General features: G+C 34.6%; 1 protein-coding gene across 1 annotated transcript in view; it reads left to right on the forward strand.

Moving 5' to 3' along the window:
* Nucleotides 1-4,913: 4,913 nt before the first annotated feature.
* LOC118197255 (uncharacterized) overlaps nucleotides 4,914-17,551 on the forward strand; it is a 38,396-nt gene continuing 25,758 nt past the window's right edge. Inside the window, exons 1-2 of the mRNA XM_085824953.1 lie at nucleotides 4,914-5,059; nucleotides 13,969-14,112. Coding sequence (XP_085681079.1) covers nucleotides 13,990-14,112 — 123 coding nt within the window. The 5' untranslated portion in view covers nucleotides 4,914-5,059; nucleotides 13,969-13,989. The remainder of the gene's footprint in view (nucleotides 5,060-13,968; nucleotides 14,113-17,551) is intronic.

Below are 17,551 nucleotides of genomic sequence, written 5' to 3' on the forward strand. Positions count from 1 at the left end.
AATGACAAACAATAAAGAAATTCCTTTAGTTACGAGACAACTAATTATCAAATTGAGAGATGAAGGTAAAACTCTTCGTTATATTGGTAAAACCATTGAAAAACCATTTTCTAGTGTGCAAAGAGTTATTCAAAACTATCTTGACGCAGAGAGAAGAAAGAAAAATTCTTTTACGAATTAAAAAAAATCCTAAACTTTCTGCTGCAAGCATTGCAAAAGACATTTTTTTAACTAGCAACAAGGAAATTTCTCCTGAAACTGTACGAAAAGTGCTGCGAAAGTCCGATTATCATGGACGCAAACCTAGGTCTATGCCCTACATTTCCGAGACAAATAGAAAGAAAAGAATTGCTTTTGCCAAAACATATTTAAACTCTTCCCAGGACTTCTGGAACAATGTAATTTGGCCAGATGAAAGTAAATTTACAATATTTAAAGTTAATGGCCACCCTATTGTATGGAGAAAACCAGGAACAGAACTGAATCTGAGAAATTTAAATCCAACTGTCAAACATGGAGTTGGCGGTGTGATGGTATGGGGGTGTATGTCGTCGTAAGGAGTTGGAAATTTTCACATTATTGTTAAAATTCTTTGATAAGTATGTTTATCTGGATATTCTGAAGAAAAATCTACGAGACAGTGCTCGAAATTTAAACCTTTCTAATACCTTTATTTTCCAACAAGACAAAGACCCGAAACATACAGCTAAAATTGTGAAGGAATATCTCCTCTATCACACTCCAAGACAGTTGCGTACTCCTCCACAGTCACCAGACCTCAATCCAATCGAACATTTGTGGGCAAAATTGGAGAAACGAATTCGAAAACACAATATTACGTCACGAAATAACCTAATTAGTAAATTGCAGGAAGAATGGGCGAAATTTACGTCGGATGACACTGAAAAACTAGTTCAGTCAATGTCCAGACGTCTGCAAGCTGTTTTGAAGAATAAAGGATATCCTACAAAGTATTGAAGTAATGTAAAAAACTTATATTTTGCTTTTTTTTTTAAAGTGTACGCAGACTTATTGGAGGGAATTTCTGACTTTTTTTGACAAAATATATTTTTGAAAATATGTAAAAAGTATTACACTGATATTATTTACTTTTTATTTAAGCTTACAATTTTAGCTACAGAAGAAAAAAAAAATGCAATGATTAAAATACATTTTTCTATGCTTTAAGTGTTTTTTAAATTTTAAATTTAGTCTGTACGCAAACTTTTGTGACTAACTGTATGTAAGTGCTACGATATGTGTATGTTACTGTATTAATTAAGTATATGTATATGAATGGCCAATTGTAGCGTACGCTGTGTAACATAAAACCAGTGTTCCACTAGACAGTTGCGGGTTCCGGATGATATCCGATTTGTCATAAAAAGCCGTCCGGGTGTCCGGCCCTGCATTCACCTCTTCCCTGGATATCGATCGAGTTATTGACTAAATCTACGCCAAACACAAAGTTGTTGCTTTGCTAATTTTATGTTTCACTTTGGCATGTTCCTCTTCCGTTCTAAAATGGACATTTTGATGTGTTTGAATCTGAAGAGTTTTATTTATGGAATGCTCTTATAGCTCTTATAGCCATGAAGTTACATTTAATCCTTTTAAGTCTTAATTTATTCACCAGCTGTATCATGGATTCGGATTCACTCACCAGTTGTATCATTTCGAATTACGTTGTAGGATTCAAAAGTTCCCGGATTGCAGTCTATAACGTAAAAGTTTTTGCAGTAGTTTGACTACGAGAACTTTTTTGTGTTACTACGTTCTCCCCTTTTTCTAGAAGTGGTTTGTCCCAAATATATAGTTTAAATCCCAAATATTTCGTTTGTATATCGTTTAATTACTCCCGGAGTATTTTTTATACTGTAGCAAATGTTTAATACTGTAAAGGCCCTTATTTTCGTGAAAATGAATATATCGGTGACTTCGCGAGTTGAAAATTTCGCGAATTTTATATGAACAGAACCGAAAGTCGAAAAATTTCAAAAGTACCTAAGTAGAGAAAGTTGAAAAATTCCAAAAGTACATCTTTTGCATAAAGTATTTAAAAAATTTCTTGTACCTTATTATTTTAAGAATTTCTGGTACCTTATTACGACAAGCAGAGAAACCTTCTCGGGCTAGTTCCAGAACAACCTGGTATAGCATTGTTCGACGTTTTTAAGGCACACCAAGATCCTCTTTTTGTAACTGAACTAGAGAAGAGGGATATTATTCTAGTTTTTGCGCCCGCTTCCTGCACAGGAGAGCTCCAACCTTTGGACTTAACTGTAAATGGCGAGTTCAAGCGTTTGCTCAAGAATGAGTTTATTGAGTGGTATTCTAATGAGCTTCAGTTTCTAGAGGAAAAAGAATCTGTGGACTTGCGAATATTACGACTAAAACCGATTCACGCTTCTTGGCTTGTGCGCGTATTTAACGGTATTGAAGCCAAACATGAGATAATTTTGAATGGCTTCAAAGAAGCTGGTATAAATAGTACTCTAAGTGAATGAGCTGCCTTCTGTTAATTTTATTGTTTTATATTCGAGAAATATAGTTGTATATCATTCAAAAATAGTTATAAGAAAGAAAGTTGTCAATAAAAAGCTTGTAACTGTACAATAAATAATTGAATTTTGAGTAAGTGAAAAATTTCTTATTTTTTATTATTATTTGAGGCAGGAAAAAAAAAAAAAAAAAAAAAGGATTTCGCGAGGCTTAAATTTTCGCGATTACGACGGGCTCGCGAAAATCGCGAAAATTAAAGCCTCGCGAAAATAAGGGCCTTTACAGTAATTGAATTAACAGAATCAACAGATTCTCAAGGTGATTTTCAAAGTTTGGGTTTACATCACAACTTCTTGTTTAATTAAGACACAATAATAGTTGTTGTTTAACTTCTGAATTAGTAACTTCTTGTTTGTCGTAAAAAATTAAGACTTTTATTTTTCTATATAATTATATACACTTAATTAAAATTAAACTGCTGGCCATTAAAATTACAATACCAAGAAGGAATAATCTGACGAACATCAAAATCACTTGAAAGGAAGAAGAGGTTGGGATATGCAAATTATTAATTAGTATTTCAACGCACTTAGACGACGCAGGAAGGAGAAACGACATCTAACACACTGCATATAAGAAATGTTGTGTAGTGAATTTCTCATTCGGAAAGCGTTTTGTAAGGTCAGAGTTTACTCAGAACATCGTGTTATGCCTCGAATAATAAGAAGAAATGCTTACCAGCAAATGTTAGAATTCGATAGAGGCATTATTGTTGCCTATCGAGAGTGTGGGTTATCGTTCCGCGATATCACCCGTCACACTGGTCGACATCCAACCACTGTCATGCGAATATGGAATCAATGAGTTGCTGAGGGTCATACTGAACGGCATGTATGATCTCAACGCCCTTCCTTGACTAACGCCCGAGAGGACAGAAATCTTGTGAGGTCATCCCTACAAAACCAAACGTAGAACCACATAAACGGCCATTAGTCAGAAAATGGGCATGTTTGCAGCACGCCCAGTATGCGCTAATACGGTGCGTCGAAGTTTGTAGCAGCGTGAACTATCAGCACAATGTCCATTACTTCGGCTTCGCTTGTTAATGCAGCATATAGAGGGACGGCGACACCGGTGAGCCGAACGAAAAAGGCTGAATACAGGAGTGGCACAATGTCGTCTTTTCAAACGAGTCCCAGTTCTGAGTGCAATATTCTGATGGCCGTATACATGTCTAGAGGCTCCGAGGAGACTGCACATAGTAGCTTGCATTCGATATTGGCATAGGGACTAGGGACCCTGCACCTAGTGTGATGGTTTGGGCCATTGGGTACACTACAAGCACATCCCTAGTTCAGATCGAGGGTAATTTGAACACAGATCGGTGCATTTCTGAAATCTTACGTCCAGTGGTTGTACTGTACTTTCGAGAACTGCCAAACGGTATTTTCCAATAAGATAATGCAAGACCGCATGTTGCACGTCGTGTTCTACCCTTCCTTGATACACAGAATATTTGATTGTTGCCCTGGCCTGCGCTGTTTCCAGTTCTGCGACTCATTGAAAACATCTGATCATAGGTTGCTGGGAGACTGGCTCGCCATCCCTCTCCAGCTAATACGATTGATGACGTGTGGCATGGACTTGAAGCAGCATGGAATGAGTTCCATGCTGCTTTTAATGCCCGTTTCTGTCATCGAAGCCCAGTTCAACTGAATGCCGAACCGGATAAGGGCCGCTTTAGCTACCAGGGCTGGTAGCTGTTTCTACTGATTTCGCACCCCTGTAAACCCCAAAACTGCTTACAAATTTAATCATTTTGTCTTCATATCATACTGTTTACGTATAATAAATATCTTTTCCTTCATGGTGTTGCAATTTTAATGGCCAGCAGCGTATTTATTAATTTGCATTTATGAATTAATTGCATTAGTTAACTAATAATAGTTATACATACCAATAATACAAGTTTATTAACTATTAACCCAATATAACATTATTTTCTTCTAAATCTGTCCTTTCTCTTTCTTTTCTTGAGAAAGATGCATGTGGGTCGATATAAATCACAACTAGCGTATACATGGGGACTGCGCTCCTAAAAGGTTTGAAAAGCGAAGAATTAAATCAGGCAAAGGAAAAGTAGTTTCCAATATTTTCTTTCGAAATTTGTGACTTGTTCTCAAATTTTATCAATAAAATATTTGATTATCACTAACTATTATATACTTTTCTTGCATCTAAACAGAAAATCACTGCATGTAAAAGAATTTAGAACATGTTAAAGTTTTGTTTACTTTATTTTCCTTAACTTCTGTTTTAAATTTATGTTATTTAAATTCGAGCACTTTTAAACGTACTTTGGAGATATCGCATAATTATAAATGCAAACTTTTTCAGATAACGAATTTCGAGATACACAGAACAGTTGCTTTTCTTCTCACGAACTAAATGATAAGATTTCAAGCTGCAGATTTTGTTAAATCCAGGATATGTTGGCAGAAAGCAAGGATTCTCTTCTGTTCAAAGCATAACTTCTCGTACATGTCCTTGGCATAAAGTACGTATTTTTTTCTAATTTTTTATTGATTTTAAAATTATTTTTATTTTTCACGTGTTGAACGTTACTAATGTATTTTCAAAATTTTATTAAATTAATCAAAATTCCAAACTGTTAAATGGTTGCGTTTTGAATTTCACCATCTGTCTGTGATTTTCATTTCTAGCATTCCATACTAAACTGCTGAAGCTTAAATGTGATTTTTGTTTAAAAGTTTAAATTCAGTTGTATTAAAGCAATCTTTGCTTAACAGCAGTTTACTTTTAAATGACTTCAAATGATATGCTTCTTTTCCTTTTTAAATGATATCGTTCAACCCTTTCTTAATCGTTTTAAACAACCTTTCAGTTGATACCTCATTTTCTAAATGTAACGGTTAGTATGATGCTGTTCCTTCTAAAAGACGTGTCATATTTAACATATGAATTTCCTTCTGGTACTCTTTCGCTCTGGTTCTGGTGGGTATTTGTAAAAATAACAAGAAAGAATAATACTCAGTTTTGTATTATAAAAGATTTGCATTCTGGCATGGTTAGATAAAAGTATTAAAACAGTGTTTAACTTTAAACTGGTTTCTTGATTAATCGAAGTTGAAGTCTCTGGTCGCAAACAAGTACGATACCGTATTTATTTTTATTATTATTATTATTTTTACTGTGTTGTAGGTAAAATAGTCAAATGAATTTTGGAATATTTTTTGTAATTGCAATGCGTAGCTACTTAGTCTGAAATTTTCATTCATCTTGCTTAATTTTTGCATAGTTTTAAAATCGCATCCAATCCACTTTTAAAACACGTATATCAATACCTCGCATAGTCCGGGCATTCGGTCCCGCAAATATGTCGAAGAGCTTGAAACTGGATTAATGTAAGAGCTAATTACATGCATAAAATGATAACTGATTCCAAAATCAAACTATGCCTGTTTTAGAATAAATAATACAAGATTAATAATTTCAAATGTCTTCATTAGAAATTATTTTTTTAAATATATGTTTTTCATAAGTATTTTTACCACTTTTCAAGCTATATACTTCTGAAAAGTAAGAGAGGTAGCATGTTTGGTCCAAAATTCAATAATAATTTGTCAGAGAATAAACACGAATTAGGATCCCCACTACATGTTTATACTATTTTTACTATGATGTCTAAGTGTCTACGTGTATGCATGCATGGGCGTGACGATTTTTTTCGTCCATGATACTGCGTTTATATGAAACTCTGATTCGATTTCCCTTGAAATCGCATAATCGATGGTAATACTTTAAACCCATAACAGTTTTTAAGGGACAACCGAAAGTTGTACATTACTTGAAGCCTATTACGATTTTCTGTTTTGGAGCAATCAGCGTAATATATTGTTGCAGTTGAACTAGTACTGTACCTAAATATCGCGAGGAAACACGTCCAGATCAAAATGAATTTATATTTGTTGACAGCTTAGAAATAACACAGAAGAAAATTAAAATATGGTATTCGTTCCAAAGTGCTTATTTTAAATATCTGCTTGTAACGAAAGTTTTCCGCCAAAACACATTCAAGTTAGGAAAAAAAAAAAAAAAAAACATGAAAGCAGTATATTAAGTGCGGGTAGTAATCACCAGTCAAATCTATAATTTTCTATCAACTTTTTGATAGTTTTTCAAAGCCTTCAGCCCAGAAACTCGGTGGCCGCGAGTCCAAAAACAGATCAACCTCATGTCTGATGTCCTCTGCGGAATAGAAGATAACATCGGCAAGATCTAACTGCAGGTGTGAAAGAAAGTAGAAATCCGAAGGAGCAATGTCGGGGCTATATGGTATGTGTCGCAAAAGATATCTCATCCGAATGCATACAGAGTCCAGCCAGTGAATGCAGATACATGTTGTCTTGCATTTTCTTGATGAACCATTAAGTTTTTGCTCCGGAACTCAGTTCGACGTTTTCCTCGAAAGCAGCATCAACAAGGACTAGCATCTCCCTGTGCACCTTACTGTCAAGGGTTTTACCTTTTCCCAGGTACTCTTTGTCGATAATACCATAGCAATCCCACCTGAAACAAAGCATGATCTTTTTGTCAGACAAATTGCGCTTTGCGACGCTACCGACTGGCTCACCGGGCGCAGACCAATCCCTTTTTCGGCATGTAGTGTTGAAGTAAATCCCCCTTCGGTAAGTGAAGATCCGGTCCAGAATTTTATGCTTGCGTTGATTCGAGCAGATTAGTGCAGTCCCCAAACATGTCTGTCCTTATCTACTTGAATCAGCTCATGCGGCACCCAAAGACGTGGCACTAACGTCTAACTCCTTTGCAAGCTCTCAAATAGTTGCCTGCTGATCTTCTTTCACATTTTCTGGCAGACGAGCCTCATCAACATCAGTAGGCCGGCATTCAGCATTCTGCTTCTTGAATGCCCAGTTCTTGTTTCTGAACTTTCGATACCAAACCTTCACAGAGTCATATGATACAACATTAGTACTTAAAGCTGAACACATGATGTGGTGATGTTCTGTAGCTGACGTTTTGCAACAGAACTGGAAGTAAATGATGGTTCGAATCTGGTAGCGTGATAGTTCCATTTCAGACACCTTAATGATACTTTTTTTACAAATTTCATAACAGAGAGCTTTAAAACAAGTCTTTTCTTTCAAATGCCAAAAATCGTTTGACAAAATATGATTCAACATGCCAATGCGAACTGTTTGCGCAGACGATATTTGCGGTGGCGGGAAACTTTCGTTAAAACCCGATATATTACAAACACTTAATTTTCTTTGATTAAAAACCAATTAATCAATATGTTATTCTAATAAAAATATGATTTTTAATAAGGAAATAAATGAGCAAACTTTTGATTATATTAGTCTAAAAAGCCAGTTTTTACAAATGGCCAGTTATACCTAATGAAATATAATCCAGAATTTCGTATTACATTCTCTTTGCATTTATTAGAACAACATATTAGATTTTGTTTGCAAATGATCGACCGGAAATGATACTTTACCTAAAACTCGTTGCTAATTAAACATGCAGTTGGTGGGAGAGGACATGTCTTACCCACATAAGATTTCTTATTTTCTAAAAACTACCCTTTCGATGTTTGCGCATTTTCTTCTTCGGTTTTTCTCGTCATTCCTTTTTTTAGCCCAAAGGGGCTATTAATTTCGTTTTCGTATTTTGCGTCGATTCACTGTCTACGTTGATACACTTTTCAAACTGTTGCCCCCAACTATTACATCCCTGTATTATACTTAAAGAAATTAAATAATGAAGAATCTACATAAATGTATGTATGTTTCTCATATTGTGATAAAACAACGGTAGCTAGAGCCATCAAATTTTGAATAACGTAATCTTCCATAGAACATGGGCATGTGGAAGCCCATATTTGGAATTTGTTTTATTATCTATTTCATATTTGTCAGACATTCACAAATTTTTTATTACGAAACACAACTATTTCAAAGCGAGGAATGGCAACACTGTTCGAAAAAAAAATTTATCTCCAGCGCGCGAGACTGTGTATTGGAAATTCTAAAGATAGGCTCATTTTAAAATTATTTTGCGATATTGCGGTTGAATTCAATTTTATGGTTTAAATGTGAAGAACATGATATTTCATAAATAAAGGTAACACACAAAACGTTAAAAAACTCCCCTTTGGGCGTAATGTAAAATCTGAAAAACTTTCAGATTTTTTTGTAATAATTATTTAGCGCTTGACAAGTTTTTAAGGCTACGTTCAACATTAACATCAGCTTCCGGAATATGCTGTGACAGTGTTTCAACCATTCCAGTAGTTTTTATAGCTTTTCAACTGTTGATGCTCATGCAAGCACTACGACACGATCTTCGTTGTCTAAGTTGAATATCAGTTCTTCATAATCGCATTGTTTACCTATATTAATAAGTGTTTCATTATCTAGCTTGACTGGTATGCGATTTCATGCTTTTAATTACGTTAATGAAAGCTCGAAACAAGTTGCTGTAGAATTTCCAATATGTTATTAGAGACTTCAGCAAAGTTAGTTTCCAAATAAATGAAATCATTTGTACAACATGGTATGATATATTTCCCTACGGTCATCATATTACTTGCCGTTGACTCTGGCATGTTTATTTTATACTTTTGGTAACGTTTCTGGATTCTAGTTCTTCCAAATTCAGTTAAAAGTCCCACTTAAATCATTTATGCATTAAGATAGTTAATTTGGGTTATTAATTCCTTTTTGGAATTCATTTTTATTTTGCTGAATGAAAATGTATTTTATTTTATTCTATTTTTGAAATTTTCAAATTGTGAGTATAGTGAATAGATCGATCGAAGTAAGACTATGAGAGGTGTTGCTGTTGTTCGTTTTTCCGAGTTTCTAACACTCTTCGTCAAACATAAAAATAATGAAATAGCATGTTTAGGCTGCTTTACGATTAACTAATCTTGTCCTCATCGATGCAATTAGCTTGAAAACCCAAGGAAAATAGTAGTATTCACAACAGAAATGTACAACTCTAATACTTATTTTGAAACAAAAGGAGTAAGTTCATAGACAATGATGCAGCTTTCGAAGGAACGTAATTCCAGGACAGTAATGTATTTTTGATGGAGTCTAGTGTATGGACGAATCTAGAAGAAAATTTAGAAGGATCTATTCGACGAGTATTGCCTGTAAAACGAAAGGATTAAGCTGCATATTATGAACACATTTTTTGTCATTTGTAAAATATGATTTTTCTAAAATATGATTTATTTTAATTACTGGACACTAGACTTCCGTTTAACAAGGGAATAATTTAACAGAAATGTCTCCTTTAACTCTGTAGGCTAGAAATTAACAGAGATGAGAATTTAAAATTCAAAAATAATTACATAAAGATTAATATTTACAAAGATACTGAAGCATACATTGCAAACTCTCTAAAAACACTGGCGCAAATTTACTAAATGCGCGACTGACTGAGGCTAGCAAAATGGCTAAAAGAAATACTCCCGTCTCAGCTAGCCGGAACATCGGCTCCAGTGAAACAGTTTTCATCTTGGAAGCCTCCATTGGTAAGAGAAGGTGAAGCTCATTTCTTGGAAATGTTTCCCCTAGTCTTAAGGCCCGTCCACACGAGTACGCTCGAAACGTAGCTGACGAACGCGCTTTTACGTTACCAGCGTAAAAGCGTCCAAACGAGTACGCTTGCGAAGAGTGCGTTTAACCAATAGAATTATTTTGCGCAAAAATCACGTGACGCTGTAATATAGCGTCAACAGAGCTGTATCTTATTACTTCGCGTGCTTCTGTATGTTTGCGGCAAGTTGTCCGAATCAGATGATTTTTTTTAATAGCTGAAATTTTACTATTAAGTGCAATTATTAAGCAGAGGCAAAACCGCAAAAAATGACAAGAATGGGTCCGAAAGATTTATTTATGTTCAAAGAGATTTTAGATTTTATTTTTTACTGCCTCGTTTACGAAAGGAATATCCGGAATTATTAAATTCCTACTATTATCTCACACTCTCCCTATATCTTGTTCAAATTTTCAGTACATAAAATGCTTTTTATTCATCAAGTTCAAATACAATTTTTTAAACTTGTAGTGAATGACACTTGATGTTAATACAGCTTTTTCACATATAAAAATTTTTAAAATTTTTAATTTTAAAAAATTCTGTTTGTATTTTTACTTATTAGTCCAAAGGGATTTGAATCCCGAAGGACTATTAGTTTCGTTTTGGCATTTTGCGTCGGACTCATAAATGTCGGTTCACTTTTCAAACTGTTGCCACAAAATGTTAGAGTCCTGCATTATATTTGAAGAAATTAAATAATGAAAAATCTGCATAAATGTATGTATATTTCTCGTATTGTGATAAAACAACGGTACATAGAGTCATCGAATTTTGAATAACGTAATCCTCCAACGAATATGAGCATGTGGAAGGCCAAATTTGAAATTTGAAATTTGTTTTATGATGGATTTCCTATTTTTTAAAACTTTGACGAATTTTTGATTAACAAACTCAAGGATTTCAAAGCGAGCAATGGCAACGTTGTGCAGAAAAAACATTTTTATCTCCAGCGCGTGAGTCTCTGTATCGGAAATTCTAAAGATATGCTTGTTTTAAAACTATTTTGCGATATTGCTGTTGCACTGGATCTTATGGTTTAAGTGCGAGGAACATGATATTTAATAAAGAAAGGTAACACACAAAATGTTAAAAAACGCCCCTTTGGACGTAATTTAAAATCTGAAACATTTCAGATTTTTTTTTTTTTTTAATTTATTTATTTGTATTTTTTAAATTTTTCTTTGTGGACCTAAGTAGGAATTGACTTGTAGGGTTTATATTTATTTTAACTAACATTTATTTTAAGTTTTAACTATCTTTCCTGTCAAGCCTTACTTTCCCCTGGAACTGCCAATGCCAGAATATGTAAATTTGAGTAGAACGCGCAAGCATTCAAATTATCAGCGGAAGTAGTATGATTTAAATAGAAGGAAACAAGTTCGGTGTGGGAGAGTTATTCTTACTTAGCGAACGCGGAGGTAGAAATCGAGAATTGAAGAACCCCGCGTTGCGGCCTATGTGCTTGGCGGGAAGTAGTTGCAATTGTTCCAGTGAGCTTCAAGTCTGCTGAATTAGCTGCGGTATTTGTAAAACGCGGTGAGTTAGTTATTTGAGAGAGCCTCGTAGTTAGAATATTGTCTTTACTTTCTTTTCAGGTTCTTATTTTTATTTGACTGCCTAGTGGGCACAGTCTGTAAGCGTCAAGAGGACGCCATTGTAATTTATTACGTTGAATAAAAAGGGACTTAAACCCTTTATAAGACTCTGTGGTTTATACAAGCTTTCACAGTCACCTCTTGGTTGCGTGCTAGTTAGAGGCGCGCAACGTTATAAACTTATTTTGTTTTTTTAATATTACTTGTTTTTTAATTACTTCAGGATGAGTATCGACCAGTTTGACAGACTTGCAGATTCTATATTATATGAAAATTAGGATTTATAAAATTGGTTTGGAATACAGTATATAAAGAGAATTAAATTACTTAATTCTCTTTATATACACCATCCACCATATAATAAAACCAACTTCATATTTTTTTAACTCCCCCACGATTGGTTTTTTGTTTTTCTTTTTATTTATTTTTGAATTTAGAATGAGGTTCAAACTTTGTACAGTTTATGAGAAATTATGTGCATGATAAAATATGCAATAAAGTAAAAATAAAGAGAATTTATAGATGATATATGATAAAGAGATGCAGATATATTATTATATAAGGATTTCTATTTGAAATGCTCATTTTTAAACTAAATTAAAAACAATAATAATAATGAATAAAATAAGAAATGAAAACAATAATAATAGGTAAAATAAGAATATAATGATTCATGATTAAATATAAGAAACACGTTTCAAAATGAGAAAAACTACTGTATTTACGTATTGGCTACGGGTGAGGTTCGAACTCGCAACCTTTCGCTCCGCAAAGCAGCGCGCTGACCACTCAGCTATTTGTGATAGCAGGGTTTGTTAAAAATAATGTAACAAGTAGAAGTCGCTGCAAAGGTAATTTAATTAAATTTCAATAAATGATTGCTGTATGACACAAGTTGTAACTTTCCTCCAAAATTTCGTAATTGTATTTTATTGAATACTCTTTCACAGTCAACTGCTTTATTTTAGAAGATGTTATATTGCTGAAGTTAGTTTTTGGTGTATTTAATATTGGGATATTTATAGAGCTTTTTATTACACATGATATAGCCAATATTTATAATAATTAAGGATAATTTTGTAAGGCAGAAACTTTGATTTCGTAGAAACTGTAATTTATTTAGGTTCCTATTACTTACGGTGTTATAAATAGGTGAAGCATATAGTGGTCGGATCATTGCTTTATAAATATACAGTTTTTCCCTTTAATGAGAATTTTAAATTTATACCAATATATACGGTTTGAGAAATCTGAAGATGGAGTGATTATTTTATTGCTGTATACACATTTCTAAGCAAAAACTCATCTCTGTGTGGTTCTGACGCCATATTGAAACGGGTAAGCAAGAAGGTTTTCTGATTATGACACGTGATAAGAACTCGGTCGGCTATTGGACGAACGCGCGCGTCGCGGGCGAAAAAGCTGAACAGGAGCGTACTCAGTTTTACGTCTTCTGCGTCATGCGAATTTACGCCGGCGTCAAAAAAGTTGCGTCAACTACGTCGGGAGCGTCCTCGTGTGGACGGGCCTTTACGCGTCTTTAGATGTGGTAATTCCATTAGTTAGCCGGTAAATCCATTAGTTAAGCTCTCTCCCTTGTAGGGTTTTCCCAAAGAACTGGTTTTCGTGCAAGACAAGGAATCAGATAAATTAAAAATTAGAGAGTATGGTTTTTCGACGCTCTTTTCAATGTAGCTAGTAGATGAGATGGGTGTTTAAATCGCAAAGCTGGGCCAGAGAAGAGTACTACGAATGCGACATTGCTAAAAGTTGTCTGTCTAAATTTTCAAGAACTCTGTCTTAAATACGTGTATCTCATTTGCCGCCTAGTTAGAACTAACGAAAAAGGAAGTAAGATTACAGTTGAAAATCATAAGAAAATGGATTGACTGGAAACACTCTAACTTATTTATAAGGTATGTTAAGTCATTAACATGACATACTTTACAAATAGGAAGTCAGACTCCACAAAGTCACAAACTGTTGAAACATGGTTAGCATCAGATCACTCCAAAATTCAGCAAAATTTCACATATTTTAACCTTCCGGAATTAAAAAATTTTGAATTTGTTAGATTCTGGTACTGTATACGATGTAATTTATCAACTGAAGTATAATTGAATGCAGATTTTGTATGATTGTTTCTTATAATGATTATTTGAATGCTTTCTTATTTTAAATTTATAAATTCCCTTGTCATGATATTCTGTTACAGTTCACTTCAAGATAATACACCATGACTACTGCCATAATTCCAGTACTTGCTGCCATGTACTTGGGAAGTACTTTTAATCTGGTAAAATATCAGAAAGGCAATGCAGACGTCTTCGATCAGAGTACTTTGGAAGGAAATTTACAGGTAAACGCAAGTTTCTAAATATACTGACAAAAAATATCTGTAATGTTACTAAGAAAACTCGTGGCATCTGGAAATGACTATTTGAATAATAAGAACATAATAGAACATTTGAATAATCATGAGAGGGATATTCTTAGTAACTTTGCAGGTATTCTATCTGCAAAGAATACAGATGTTTTATTGTAATATTACAAAATAGTAATTGTGTAAGCAGAACATAATGTTTTTCATATGTGGGGATTCAAAGGATGTAGGCCCACCAGCGGCCGAGCGGTAAAGTCGCTGAACACTGGTAGTTCGGTCCGAAGTTTGAATCCCACGAACGGGCTGGCTGCATGGGCGTTTTCGTGGTTTTCCCATGTGTAACGTGCATATGAGCCAGTTTCCTTTAGAAAGTCCTCCACGAAGGCATCCATTTCATAAGGCAGGTAGCCTTCGAGGCTTTGCCGGACTCACATAAACCAAACCAAACAAAGGATGCATCCATTGAGGTTACAGGTATTTGATCTATGGAGTTACTTCGAAATAAGGAAAAAGGAAATTAAAATCTAAAGTAAATAAATAAAATAGAGTACAGTTACCAATGACGCGAGGTATTTCAGGTGTTCCCCATGGGATCGATGAAATTAACGGAGAATCAAAGATGATCAAAGGTCCGAAAGCCGAATATGCACCGGCAGTTGAACAAGGTATCACTGTTAATCAATAAAATTGATAGTTAATTATTTGTGATATCATGTATAGTGAGGAAGAAATTATATAAAATAAATTTAAGGTTAAAAACACAATAAAATTCTTTTATATGTTTTAAAAATCAATAATCTTTTTTTTAATATACAATTTTTTTAGAAAATAAGTGCAATATAAAAAAAATAAAACGCAAGAGCACATACCGAAATCAGCAGAACGAGTGCGCATTTACTATTACAGTCCATATGCACATATGTACTCAGGATTATATGATATTTTTTTATTTATTTACGGAAATAATGCTATGGGTTGGGTATGTGCCAGCATTAAAACCTGCTTGTATTTTCTAGAATATGAATTTTTTTGAGTAAGATCCCCTTTTTCAAAAAATTTATATTGATCAACACTTTTCACTACAACCAGCCTAGCAATGCTCGTCACTATCAACTTTAGAATCCATGATGAGTGCACTAAGTTGCTATTATTTAAAATAAAATACAAAATCAGCACAAAATTAGTAGCAAAATTCACACGAGATGTTTCCATCATAGCTTCCGACTTTCGTTTTTCTCGTTTTGTAACACCTAACTGGGTGTAAAAAAGTTACTTAACTTACTTACAATCATGGAGCTACGTACATTATGTGAGGTGAATTATTCCCACTAGAATTTCTAACTCTAAAAATGGAAACAGACATGGAAATAAAGTAACTCTATTCTACCTCACTGCTTGTGAGAGTTAAACTAAAAATGTACAACTCAAATTTACCAGTGATTTGGACCTGGCTTCACCCCCAGACTTCTTGAACTTGCTATAGTTTAATCCAAGCAATTTAATCCAATCCTACCGGAGGCTACAGGTCTCGCCTAGACCGCGACAGAAATTCAAATGCACAACTGAACAACCCAAAGCTATCTTCGCACTGCACTGTTTAAGATCACAATCGGAGTGGCTAGCAGAGAGCGAAGCGTTAAACCACGGAGTAGAAAATTTTTAATCCTTTCCTCCATGCTTTAAACGTCAAAACAGCGTCGGTGGGCAGACCAAAACTCTCATATGCAGCTATGCGCAATTTTTCTAACTCTATAGTAAAACTTCTTGCCACTCAGAGCTACGCGAATTCTGGAATGAGCGAATCTAGTAGCGAAATGATGAAAACAGGAAAGAGGTTGTTATTGTTGTTGAGTAATGCTCACTTGTCTGACCTACAGTCAGCCCAAGCCCACGATGACAGTGCGACTTAGCTCAGTTTCGCCCCAATTTTTATGGAGAGTACCTCGGGGGACGGATCCAATTCCACCCCATTTCTTATCATCAACCTCTCAAGAGGACTTTCGGCTCGCCGCATATTTAGAAAGCTCCCATGCCGTATGTACACTATACATTTACAAACACCCAAGCCTTCCCTGGAATTCAAATTCAGCGCAGCAGTTAGTGACGCCAATCACTATACTGGCTGGGCGGCAGGGAAGATGTAAATTAAGTAACATTTTATTATTCTAACTTAAACATAAATGCCGCAAACTATATTTATTCTTAATTACATCAAAGACTTTGGAACCACCATATATTTCATTATAACTAGGGATCATTTCACTAATTTCTTTGGAAGGTTCGTATGTTAAACTAACCAGTTATTATGATTTTGATCTTTACTTTAACTGCTTTATTCCGTATTCCTCGCCAGAATGCAAACTAGCTTTAAGATTATTAAGCTGATGACTTTTGCAGATTAGTCAAACCCATCAACGGTGAAATTCTTAAGTTACCTAACAAATTCTGCACAAATCGTGACTATCATCTAAACCAGTGGTCGGCAAAGTGCGGCTCCAGAGCCACATGTGGCTCTGGTACAAAGGCGAAATAATATTTTCATTAAAAAAAAACTTGGTAAGAAAAAAATTACATTAAATTAAAATTCTTCTATAAATCGAGAACATGTATAAGTTTTTGTTTGAGTAAAAAGATAGATAAGTAATTAAAATTTTATATTGTTGTAAAAATACGTAACGAACATCAAGTTTAACCACTTGCGCTACGACTAAACTTCACGGTTGCGGTGCCGTGCGCTACAAACAAGCGGTAAAGTGTCTCATTTACGCCGCTTCGCGTCTGCGAGTGCAATCCAGAGCTGTAACTCGAGAAATAAACAATCTCGTTGTTAGGCGACGTGTGTACCACGTTATTTTCATTTTTGCAATAAATGCCTATCGACGTGGTGTTCACGTCGCTCGCGGTTTGAGACAAAAGCATCTCGACGTAGCACGTCTTTTTAGCGCAAGTGTTTAATTTTATTAGTTTTCGTAAACGTAAACATAAACCATGTACAAGCTACCGGCATGCGCGTGCGTGCTTTTTATAAAGTAGTGAAGGTGTAAATTGGCATCACAGAGCAGCAGTTGCAGTGTGAACAGTTTTGTCTTATCTGCCGTGTCTGCCGTTGTTTTTTAATCTAACTGCACATCTTACAGGTATTTTTATACGATTTTATTACACCTGCTGTAAATGTTTGTGGTTCCGGTACAAAATTTGTAATCGATTTTTCGATAACTTCTATTTGTCCAAATGTTGGAAGTTTTCTTCCATTTTTGGTCATATTAAAAGTTTTGTTATTCTGATGATGGAAAAAATTATTTTTTCTCTTTAGTGCAGTTACACATATTAATAAAATTGTATTTTTTAAATTTTTATTTTCATCAATTTAATAATGATAATAATTTTGTACTGGTGGCATTAGAAAAAAAATATA

The sequence above is a fragment of the Stegodyphus dumicola genome, chromosome 10 (genome assembly GCF_044657685.1).
Source record: "Stegodyphus dumicola isolate Sdum_Otavi_A_Nest chromosome 10, ASM4465768v1".
In the NCBI taxonomy this organism is placed as follows: Eukaryota; Metazoa; Arthropoda; class Arachnida; order Araneae; family Eresidae; genus Stegodyphus; species Stegodyphus dumicola.